Source organism: Mirounga leonina, unplaced genomic scaffold (assembly GCF_011800145.1).
Source record: "Mirounga leonina isolate KUSES-001 unplaced genomic scaffold, KU_Mleo_1.0 Mir_126, whole genome shotgun sequence".
NCBI lineage: Eukaryota > Metazoa > Chordata > Mammalia > Carnivora > Phocidae > Mirounga > Mirounga leonina.
This window is the reverse complement of record NW_023270314.1, coordinates 23,213,342-23,225,833: the sequence shown is the minus strand read 5'-3', so window position 1 is coordinate 23,225,833 and position 12,492 is coordinate 23,213,342. Positions and strand designations below refer to the sequence as shown.

Below are 12,492 nucleotides of genomic sequence, written 5' to 3'. Positions count from 1 at the left end.
TCTTCAGTAAATCTGATATTTTGTTCTGTCTTCTTATCAGATTTTGTTACTTCCACCAATTATATACATATTATATAACACTTGTTACTGATTTAAGGTAAACAATACATCCCAACATCATCCTCAGAGTTCCAGCAGCAAACTTGGAATATATTTTCCCTAAAATAGAAACACACAGCAATCATTATCTTTACCCAAATGAAGATGAAGTACGGAGAAAGCCATTCCACTCCAAAATCAACAGTCAGGAAAAATATCGTCCAAATGTATTCGTCAGCTGTAAGTACATGGGATTCAAATAAAGTTTCTAAAATTAAATATTTCAAAATCATTGGATGCATTCTTTGCATTGATGTCTTCCCAAATTGTCATAATATCCAAGCCTTTCAGTTATATCACTGTTAAGATAGAATTAAATAAAAATATTTTCTTCCCCAGGATCTTTCTCAGAGCTCCTTTGACGTCTTTGTTTCTCAGGGAGTAAATCAAGGGATTCAACATGGGAGTGACTAAGGTGTAACATAAGGAAGCCACTTTACTCAGCTCAGGAAATCTGTCAGGGATGAAATACATAAAAATGATGGCACCATACAGTACACTCACGACTCCTAGGTGAGAGCTGCAAGTGGAGAAGGCTTTCTTACGTCCCTCAGTGGATCTTATCTTTAGAACCGTGGACACAATATACATATAGGACACAATAATGACAATTATGGTAGGCAAAATAATAATGCTGCATAAGAAAAAGGAAACCATCTTATGAAAGTAGAGATCAGAGCAAGAAATCCTTTGAAGTGGACGGTCATCACAGTAAAAGTGATCGATGGCTCGGGAAGCACAAAAGGACAAAGTAAATGTCATGCTCGTCTGAAGCACTGAGCTGATGCAACCACAAAAATAGGAACCAGCCACCAACTGACTGCAGAGACGAGTTGACATCTGGACAGAGTAGAGGAGTGGGTTGCAGATGGCAATGAAGCGGTCATAAGCCATGGCTGCCAAGAGAAATCCCTCAGCCACAATGAACAAGGCAAAGAGAAAGAGCTGGGTCACACAGCCTGCAAAGGAGATGGACTTGCTCTCAGACCAGAAGTTGATCATAGCCTTGGGTGCAATAACAGAAGAATAGAAGAGGTCAATGAAGGACAGGTTGCCTAGGAAGAAATACATTGGCGTGTTCAGCCGCGGATCAGTCATAATAATGGTCATCATCCCAACATTCCCTAGAAGGATCATGGCATACACAAGCAGAAAGAGCAGGAAGAGGAGAATGTGGAGTTCTGGGCGGACCCTGAAGCCTACAAGAATGAAGTCAGTCACTTCTGAGTGATTGTTTGTCCCCCTGTCACCCATGGCAGAAACCTGCTGAAAGGCACAAGGCAAAATAAACAAATGCAATCCAGGCTTTGTTCCTAATGACATAAATAGTTTCTTAAATGTAGAATAAATTTTTTACATCTTAATTAAGTATTGCATATAAAATAACTCTAATGTCATGAAGAATCAAGAATTTGCATAGATAATACTAGACTTAGGAAACTGATATTCAGTTAATAATCAGTCAAAGAAATTCCTGGGTTATTGTATTTAAATCATAATTTTGTTGAGAGTTCAGCCAGTAAGTAGCATTTAATATTGTCTAATTTTAATCACCTTTGAAATTTCTATTTTTAACATTTTTGTAGTTAAGGAATTTTCATTATCTAAAATAGGAGTGTTACGAAAATCTAAAATAATAGAGATGTTACATGTAATCTCTATGACATTGTTTGTAGCCTATGATAGTCCAGTGTTAGAATCATTACATGACAATAATAAATATATTTTAAAATGTTGTTACCTTATTTACTTCAGTTTCTTTAGTTTTCATTATTACTGTATCCATCTTTGAAAATAGAGTAAAAATAAATGTTATTTGTATGTTAAAATTAATAAAATTTAAAAACCACTTATATTATATTACATAAAATGCTCTATAGCTCTTTCTAAATAAATGGTCATTTCCTCAGATCAAGCCCATCCCCCCAAATAAGGCATTTTTATTGCCTCATTATAAATATTTTACTTCCACTAGTAATTGTTTAATTAAAATATTCCATAATCAGTTAGCTCTTTTTCTGAAGCAGGGGGAAGCTGATGAACATTCTAGTTCTTACACTGCAATAATGACTTTCTAGCAAAGTTGCATCAATTCATGGGATCTTGCTCTTTAGTCAGGGCAAGTATATTTAAGGAATATATATAAAGGAAAGTTCCTTTTGTAAATTCTAGTAGGCTTTATATGTCTTAAAATAAGGCTAATGAGATAACCATGGATATTAAAGGACCTTAGTAACTCTGTCATCCAGGATCCATCATTATTTGTTTGAATATCAACAGTGGTTGTTTATGATGGTCTTACTTATTTTTAGTCCTGTGAAATCTTTCTTCCGGATATTTCAACATTAAGGTTTTGCTCATCATCTGATTGATTCCATTGGGAGAGGAGTAATCTTAAAATCAATTATGGAGACATAAGTGCAGGCTCGAGGGCTGTTGTCCATGAGGACTGTAGTAAGCTCAGATACAAACAAATAATCTAATAATAGTCCAAGTACAAGGAACTTTTCCTTTTTATTGTATGTATCCTTTGGGAAATTTCTTCGGACTTAATTTTTTTCATCGACGAAGAAAAACTTTCTGGTAATCGTCATAGCATATATATTAGTAGGCACAGAGAAACAGATTTAAAAGTTTGTACTATATGAGAAAAGTGCTGGATAAGTGACTATTTTTAATTATGTAGTAAATTACATTTATTATAATTCAAAAAAGACAAAAATTAACTCAAACTTAGGGTTTACCTGTATTTCTTGATGTAGACATATTTCATGATATGATAAATACCCTGTAAATCACAATCTCAAAGTCAGATAACGTTTTGTGATTTCTCTGCTTTCCTATATTCAAATACTAAACAATTAGAAAATAAAAGAAATAATAGCATTCAATAAAATTATTTTAAAATTCCTTAGTGAAATATTTTAAAATACATTAACTATTTTGTGATGAAAAGACTACATTAAAACCATAGACATAATACTCTACTTAATAAGCTTAATATTTTGAGGATGCCCAATTTTTGTCCTAAATATTTCCATAAATTAATTGTAATCCTACTTTTTAAATCCTCTTTTAATTAAAAATTATTTCTAGAATTTATCTAGAATTTTTCAGTGTATGGAATACAAAATGATATAGGGCAAGACCTCATTATAATACAGTATTAGTAAAAGTTTGGTCATTGTAGGAAGAATAAACAGGTTAGTTACTTTAAACAGGAAAATATTAATTAAGATGAATTGAGGCCTATCAATTTGGAAAGGCTGGAAGAATTTCTGAGTGACACTCTTTTTCTTAAGATTTATTTATTTTAGAGAGAGAGAGTGCACGTGCGCACGTATACAAGAGCAGGGGGAAGGGCAGAGGGAGAGGGAGAGAACCTCAAGCAGATACTCCCTGCTGAGTCCTGGCATAGCTTGATCTCAGGACCCAAGATCAAGACCTGAGCCCAAATCAGGAGTTGGTCGCTTAACTGACAGAGCCACCCAGGTGCTCCTGGGTGACTCTCTTAAAATGATCCTTAGGGCAATTTAGGATTACCTCACAAAGAGAGGTTCCCTTTGGAGATACAATTTAAAAATACAACACCTTAACTATGATGCAGGGGTCAGATACAAGGAAGCAAAAAGATGTCACTACTTTCTCATCCATCAAAATTGCTTCTCTAGGAAGTTGGGGATTCAACAATGCTGCAGAATAAAGCCCATATGTTTCCACAACTTGTCTACTGGTAGAAAAAAAGTCAAAATGAGCAGAAAGTCGATCCCCAACTCACTGTTCCATTCTAAATTCAGAGTTTGTGTAGATCTAACTGGTAAGACAAAATCTGGGTCAAGAACCCTTGTGGCAGGATACATTTGGTGAACTTTCCAACTTTTCCATGTAGAAAGCACATGACATAGAGCTTGAATATCTAATCTGTAAAATATACGAGAATCTAATATACTATTTTTATCCTTAAGCTACCCACAATAGCATTAGTAATAATGACATGCTATTTTTTACAAATACATAAGAGTCACTTACTGTCATTCACAATAGATGGAACATAAACCCTCAACAAATTCACTGATCGAAATCATTCAGTGTATGCTCTTCATAGTCAACCTATTATAGAAATCAAATTCATTTTTAGTAAGTGTTTGTTTCTAATGTCCATGCCCATAAAGTTTTCTAGTTATCTATCAAATTAAATTTTGATTTAGTTTGAACTAAATTATAATGAATTATGATATATCTAACTTTCGTAAGAAAAAGTAGTACTTGGAGGGGTATACAAAGCCTTACTTGTAAATATGAAGAAAGGCAGGGACATCTACATCTTAATAATAATAATCTTCTTAATAATGTGAAATAGAAAACAAGTCAAAACAAAACAAAAAAAGAAAATAAATAATATAGATAAAATTACTTAGAAAAAATATGTATGATATAGGCTAGTCACATGACTTTAACATAGATTCTTTGAAAAATTAGTAGTGTGTATAAAATCCTAGCCAATTTAATAAGGGAAAAGAGCAACATTAAATCACAAGGATCGAGGCACCTGAGTGGCTCAGTCTGTTAAGCGTGTGCCTTTGGCTCAGGTTATGATCCCAGGGTCCTGGGATTGAGCCCCACGTCAGGGTCCCTGCTGAGTGGAGAGCCTGCTTCTCCCTCTTCCTCTGCCTGTGGCTCTGCCTACTTGTGCTTTCTCTCTGTCTGTCAAATAAATAAATAAAATCTTTAAAAAAAAAATCACAAGGATCAGGAATGAAAAGGGGATGACGCTACAGATTCTTCTGATATTAAAAAAACATTTTTAGCAAAAATTGATGATTTTTAAATAAAAATATTTTAAATAGAATAAAATTATGTGTAAAAGATAAATATGAATTTTAAAATATCTATTAAAGAAACTGAATCTTTATTAATGATATTCCTATGAAGAATAAATGACTTCACCAGTGTTTACCTGCAAACATTTAAGAAAGAAATAAGATCATTTTTACATAAACTCTGTCAGAAACAGTCATAAAGGAAATATTCTCCTACTATATTTATGAGTCTCTCATAAGTGTCATATGGACATTAAACTAAAAAATTATAGACAAATCTTACTCATAAAATTAACTTCAAAAGTTCTAAACAGAATATTAATAAAAAAAATGCTTCAATTAAAAAAGAGAAGTGTATGTTTATACTGCAAATGCTAAGGTAATTCAATAAATTTTAAAAAATGGATTTAAGATCTTTTCCACACCTAATTGTGAAAGAATGGCTACCATAGATTTGTCTTCCATCACAAAACAATTAAACTCTGGAGAAAATATATGAACCAAATATTTTTAGAGATTGTATAAGTGGTGAATGACTGTAATTCCTGAGAAAAGGAAACAAATCAGGAGGAAAAGATTTTAAACGTGAATACATAGCAATAGAAACAAATCAAACCTAAGATTGAGTTAAAAAGGAAAAATAATGAACAGGTATTCAGTGACAACTGAGAAAATATTACCCATGTAACTGGACGAAGAGGGGCCAGAAAAATATTGTAAACTATAATGGGCAAATTTTTTTTTTCATATTTGATGACAAATCTAACCACACAGATGCGAGAAAATGGGCAAAATCCCAAGCAGGATAGACAGAGAAAAACCAAATGAAGCACATAATAAAATTCTGAAGATGAGAGAAAAAGGGACATTGGCAAAGTAGCAAGAGGGGGAAAGAGACATTACACACAAGTGAATCAAAGTTAAAGCATACACTTGTTGTCAGAAACAATTCAAACCAGAGACAATGGGACGTCTTTAAAGTGCTTAAAGATGGGAGGAGGGGAGACCAAACCAACATTCATGGGCAGGAAACAGGCTTCAGAATTGAAGGCAAAATAAGGAACTTTTCAGATAAAGGAAAACTAAGAGAATGCCTTATACCAAATTTGTGCCATAAGAAATAACAAAGAAAGTTGTCCTAGCTGAAGGGAAATATCATCAGGAAAACTAGGAAGGATCTCTAGGATCCCGGAGATGCTGTTTTCCCACTAATAGCAGTACTAGGATGTGTGAGGAGAGGGAATTTCTTTCTCTTTCAGTATGCTCCTTGGGGGTTTCTCTTTTTGATTCTAGCACAGGTGGCCAAACCCCGCCATGGTTCTCACTCTTGAAGCAATGCCTGGGCTTTTGGGATCTTTTACACCACCTCTTCTCATGCTTTGAAGTCAGAGGTGGAGGTATGGCTGCCTGCTCTGGCCAGTCTCTGTGTTATTTCGAAATCCCCCCTTTTCCCCCAACTCTTCAACTGACTGTTTAGATTATTCTCTGTATAAAATTTTCTTCTAATACAGGCATGATGTGTTAGTACAGATAAGAAATGAGTTTCTAAAAGTAAGGGTTGTTACCCACTCAGATGAAAAATAGTGAATTTCCCTCTGTGTAGATCATGAAGTTAAAAAAAAAACGAGTCAAATACTTATCCAAATGTGTTTAATTATTATTATTTTGTTCAGTAAGTAGAAGGATAGTTCTCACGTCCTCTAGAGAGCCTTTGTACTCCCCAAAGGTCTGGTGAGTTTCAAATGAATAATTTCTTCTCCCACTTTTCTTTTGCATTCTGATACAAAGTATATTACTGGTGAGAAAGACTCTGGTGCCTTGTTAATATCTTGCAGAGGGAATGCACACCACTCTGGTTTTCCTCCTCAGGAGAGAATTTCTTTCCAGACAGGTCCCAGGTCTGGTTGTTGATGACAATGAAAAAATACAATAAACTAAGAGAGAGAGAGAAACAAACTACAATTGTTGCTAGTACTTGTTCATCGTAGCAGTTGGAGTCTGATCTGACCAGGGAAGAAAGGCAATCCATGTTGCAGGAAGACTTCCTGTTAAACAAAGGTGCTCTTCTTTTCGTACTCTTTTTCTTCATGATTTCACATATAGTAGAGGGTTTACAAGATAAGAATTGGGTTCATTCTTAAGAATATCTTTTATATCTAATTTATTCTCAACACATTCTTTTCCAGATCGCTTTAGTTACATCTTTCTTTTTTTTTTTTATTTTTTTCCTGTTGAAACCAGAAACGTTTTTATGTAAAATATGAATTTAAGGAAACCATGCATTTTTTTTTTAGTTGATAGGCCCTACCAGAGGCTATTCTGATGATTCTTCTGACTTCTAAAATTAATCAGTCAATATTTCTGTTAACTTTTAATTTTTTGAAGAAAGTAGATATCATAGATACTGGACCAAATTGACTCTAATGTACTTGCATAGTCCCTACCTGTCTTCGAAGAATGTCATAATTAGTGAAACCATAGCAGTGACAACAATAAAGATGACAAGAGATATTATGAGACATTGTGTAATTTATATCATGTATAATTTTATTTATTACAATTATACAATTTACATAATAATTTTATATATTTATACAATTATAATTATAAAATTATAAAAGACATTTCCATACTATGTGAATCTTTGAATTGTTTGCAAGTTTTTATTGACATTTTATGACAGATTATTGAATAGTAAACCACTCTGCTGCTCAATCTCATGCCTCTAAAGAAGCTTTTGAAATCTGTTTTTGTCTTTATTTCTCCATACATAAAGTAAAATAAAAAATTACTTCCTTTCTCTACCACCATGTTTAAGGACACTTAAAGCTGTAATAGCATATGCCTAAACAAATACAATGTGAGCTTGTTTAAATACATATTTCTTCCTTTTTTCCCATTTATACCTGTTTTTAAATTGTCCTGTGTGCCTTCTCTCCTCCATATGCACAGATCTTTGTATTTTTTTTATTAGATTTGTCTGTTTCTGAAAGGACAGAAAAATCTCTACCCAAGATCTTAGAATTCCCCACTTGCATTCCAACCTGCAAATTCCAAAGGGAATAAGAGAGGGAAAGAAGGAAGGAAGGAAGGAAAGAAGGAGGGAGGGAGGGAAGGAGAGAGGGAAGGAGGGAAAGAAAGAAAAAAAGGAGAAAGAGAAAAAATAAAAGTCTAATGAAATTATGTTTAGAAAATATATGCAAGAATGACTTCTGTTTTTAGTAGATGAATTGTACCACTAAGAGTGCACGTCACCATAGGGACAAAAATAATGGAAGAAATAAGAATATGAGGTTAATGTGTAAAAGGATGATCCTTTTGTCAGAATTTGAAGTTTTTCTCTTCATAATATAAGAAAGATGGATATAATATTTGTCTATTATTTTTCTATAGTAGATAAGGAAACCAAATGATTTTTAAAAAAATAAAAATAGGCCATAAATTTAATGGATTTTCACTCCAAATGAACTTTTAAGTGGATTATAATGTCTGTGATAAATATCTTTCACTAGAGGAGGTAACTTTCAATGGCAATAACTGATAACTCAAGAAGGGAAAAACGAACAACAAGCTCTTGTTTCTAGACACTTTCCTAGAATCTCCATTTCTCCAAAGCACACTTAGAGGACAAATCTGCATTATTTGCAAAATAAGTATATCTCAAAGGATGACCAATTAGATTAAATTCTTTACTCTTTAAAAATAGTAATCTGTTCTGTAATGGTGTTTTGTAATTTCCTGGGAACAAGATGATGAAATTTTTTCTATGCTGGTTTTTAGTTATTTTTACTAAAACAAGTATTCTGATCACTCATTTCTTTCGTTTTTACCATCTCTCAGGTTCCACCTACATCTCAGCCATGAAGAGCAAGCTTAATAGGAATTACTCAGAAGTGACTGAGTTCATTCTGCTAGGCTTCAGAACCTCTCCAAAACTACAAATCCTCTTATTCCTAGTGTTCTTGCTGATCTACGTGATCAATGTGGTGGCAAATATTAGCATGATAACCGTCATTAAGATGGACTCCAGACTTCAAATGCCTATGTATTTCTTCCTTAGAAACTAGTCCTATTTAGATCTCTGCTAATCCACAGTCATTGCTCCCTAAACTTTAGCCAACTTCCTGTCTAATGAAAAGAAGATTTCTTACAATGGCTGTGCAGCCCAATTTTTCTTCTTTGCTCTATTTGTCACAACTGAAGGCTTTCTTTTTTTTTTTTTTTTAAAGATTTTATTTATTTATTTGACAGAGAGAGACACAGCGAGAGAGGGAACACAAGCAGGGGGAGTGGGAGAGGGAGAAGCAGGCTTCCCGCCGAGCAGGGAGCCCGATGTGGGACTCGATCCCAGGACCCTGGGATCATGACCTGAGCTGAAGGCAGTTGCTTAACCAACTGAGCCACCCAGGCGCCCTGAAGGCTTTCTTTTGGCTGTCACGGCGTTCAATCGATTCTCGGCCATTTGCTCCCCTCTCCTTTACCCCGTGCACATGTCCCAGAAAGTCTGTGCTCAGTTGGTGACTGGGTCCTACATCTGTGGAGGCATCAACTCCATAGTCCAAACAGCTTTCACCTTCAGTTTGCATTTCTGTGGAGAAAACAGACTGGACCACTTTTTCTGGGATGTCCCAGCCCTGATCAAGATCTCTTGTGATGACACTTTTGTGAACGAGATTGTGCTGTTCATTCTCTGTGCCCTCATCAGCAGCAGCACCACAACTGTCATTCTGGTTTCCTATGCTTACATCCTCTCCACTGCCCTGAAGATCCCCTCCACCCATGGCAGGGGTAAGACCTTCTCCACCTGCAGCTCCCATATAGCTGTGGTGAGTTTGTTCTATGGGACCATGTTCTTCATGTACGCCCAGCCCGGGGCCATCTCCTCCCCAGAGCAAAACAAGATCGTAGCTGTGCTCTACACACTAATAATACCAATGCTAAACCCTCTAATATACAGTCTGAGAAACAGAGATGTGAAAGATGCTGTGAAAAGAATATTACACAGGAAATGATTCCTTCCGTGATGTTTGTAAAACCATGAGGCAGTGGGCACAGTCTGTTTTCTAAGGGTCCCAGTTATCCTTATTCTTGGAAAATTAGTATATCAAAGATATTTTTATATATGGCAATAAACGTTTTTCTAAGAATTACAAAATGGTATTTCTGTGCCTAAAATACATGAAAACATTGTTTTCCAATTTCGGATGTGATAATAATATCTTCATTTCAATTTTACTTTAAGAAGTAAATAGTAAGAGCTGTTACTATATAATAATTAAAGTATTACATCTGTGTGAACTATTCTTTAACTTTTCTATCCTACCAAGCAAGTACACTGATACTCGTTTGGAAAAGGGAGCAGCTGCACTATGTACGTGGCAAAACAGAATGGTAATGGTTACATAGAACACTTTTGAGTAAAGGCCCCTTCTTTCCCAAAGATCCAGGTTTATATTTTGAAGAGTATCATCCTTAGAATAACTATCGCTATAAAAAGAGGACCCACAATATATTATTTGAGAAGCAATTATTCACATGGAAAATATATGGCAATAACACTCTATTGATTTTTATTTCTTCATTTTTTTCTAAATATAAAATGATATATTTTATAATAAAATCTGATACATAAAGAACACATAACATTATTATCACTGTTTTTCAAATGAGGAAATTGAGGCAGCTGGAGACTAAGTAACTTGATGTAGTCAAAACTCAACGCTAGTATGGCTCCAGAATTTTTATCATTCAATATCATATATTGCTTTGCAATATATATTTGTGAATGTAATCTCACAATCTAGAAACAGCTATTTCTGAAGCGAGGTATAGATATGGGGCCAGTCCTGTCATTGACACATTATCCTGTCATTATTTTATTTTATTTTATTATTTTTTTTTCTCACACAAGCGAGAATGTGGGGGTGCAAAGGGAGAGGAAGAGAGAGAATCTTAAGCAGGCTCCATGCCCACACGGGGCACGATCCCATGACCCTGAGCTCATGACCTGAGCTGAGTCAGACGCTTAACCAACTGAGTCACCCAGATGCCCCATATCCTGTCATTATTTGTGCAAATATTATTATTTATTTTCTTTTGAAATTTTAATCAATTTTGCATGAAGTAGTATAACATTTGTATATAATTTTGTTTTTTTCTCTTTTATTACATATACTTACCCGTTCAAAATCCGATATTTTCATATATTAATGTTTTTAATATTATATTTGAATTTTAGTTATTATAAAAGTATTTTTTTCTATATTGTGTGGACTGAGGTCCTTACTCAAGTGTTTTTCCATCAGTTAGGAATATTTTTAACATTTAAAAAAATGTAGAAAGGAAATAAAAATTTTGGCCAGGTTTGTCATAATGTACGGTGCTTTTTATATACTACTGAATACAATTTTCTAATGCTTTAAAATCTTGCTTTAACATGATAGGGGTGGTTCCATAATATTCTTTTCTAAAGTAAGTGCCTAATTATTGTGAAGTAAATGATATGATCCAGGCAAGGATCCAGAACAGTTCAGGATTTCTGGAGGGTTCTGGCTCCAGGAGCAAACCCTGGACACAGCTGCAGTTGCTGCCATCTGGTGGCTGTCGTCCACGCCAACTAAAACTGAAGTGAAGATTCTGGATACTGTGATAGAATGGAACTTCCAGAACAGTGGTCAAGAATTCAAAGTACTTCCTAGTTACTTAGTTTCCATCCCCACCATATTGTCCTGAGCAAGGGAGATTGGTTGACTACAAGTACATATGTGCAAAGTTAGCCTATACGTCTCTCCCTCCTGAGGTAAAGTTGTCTGGCATTACCAGCCCTGCTTTCCTTCCCATCCTTTTGTGCTTTTCCCTCACCAAAAAGAAGTCCTGTAGAATCCCATCTCTTGTTTCAGAAAGGGCTGTGTAGAAAATGGAAATATTTGCCAATTATATTATTTCTGAAATTGTCTTATCTTGAGATACATTTTCATGGGATTTTACTGAATTTTATCAGAATTGTTGTGTAATATGTTTATCATCAAGACAGAGCATTATTTGTCTTCTTCATACTAATTATGGCACATTTTGGACTCAAGCTTGTCTTAACATCATTAAAAGATGGCGACTTTTTCCTCTTCTTCTATTCTGAACAAGAGATCATATAACATTGAAATTATTTCTTCTTTGAAGATTTTGAAAACTGACGGGTGATGCCATCTGGACAAAGAGTTTTTATTATGGAAGAGTTTGACTAATGATTGAGTTGCTTTAGTGGTTGCCAAAAGTGGTGATATTCAAAATATTTAACAACTTGTTCAGTAATGTTTATATACCAATGTTTAATATATCAATCAATACAAAATAGTCCCTTTAATCTTCTTATTAAACTGCTTGACTAGTAGTAGTTTTTAACACAAATCATTCTAAAGTTTTCCATATCAATTCCTTCCTTCCTTCCTTCTTTTTTCTTTTCTTTTCTTTCCTTTTCTTTTCTTTTTTTTCAAATTGTTGGGAGAAGTCTTTGGTTTGACATGCTATCACTAAATACTATTTGATGCAAGGGGACTAGACTAGACCAAGCCATTAC

At 34.5% G+C, this 12,492-nt stretch overlaps 1 protein-coding gene and 1 pseudogene across 1 annotated transcript; one reads left to right on the top strand and one right to left on the bottom strand.

Moving 5' to 3' along the window:
* Positions 1-390: 390 nt before the first annotated feature.
* LOC118008454 (olfactory receptor 9K2-like) lies at positions 391-1,368 on the bottom strand. Its single transcript, XM_035001996.1, has one exon. It carries the CDS (start codon positions 1,351-1,353, stop codon positions 391-393), a length of 963 nt encoding a protein of 320 aa, XP_034857887.1. The 5' UTR covers positions 1,354-1,368.
* Positions 1,369-8,779: 7,411 nt separating this feature from the next.
* LOC118009001 lies at positions 8,780-9,931 on the top strand (annotated as a pseudogene).
* The last annotated feature ends 2,561 nt before the right edge of the window (positions 9,932-12,492 follow it).

Excerpts from the sequence above, each read along its gene's own strand:
- LOC118008454 (XM_035001996.1), bottom strand. The coding sequence starts at position 1,353 with ATGGGTGACAGGGGGACAAACAATCACTCAGAAGTGACTGACTTCATT.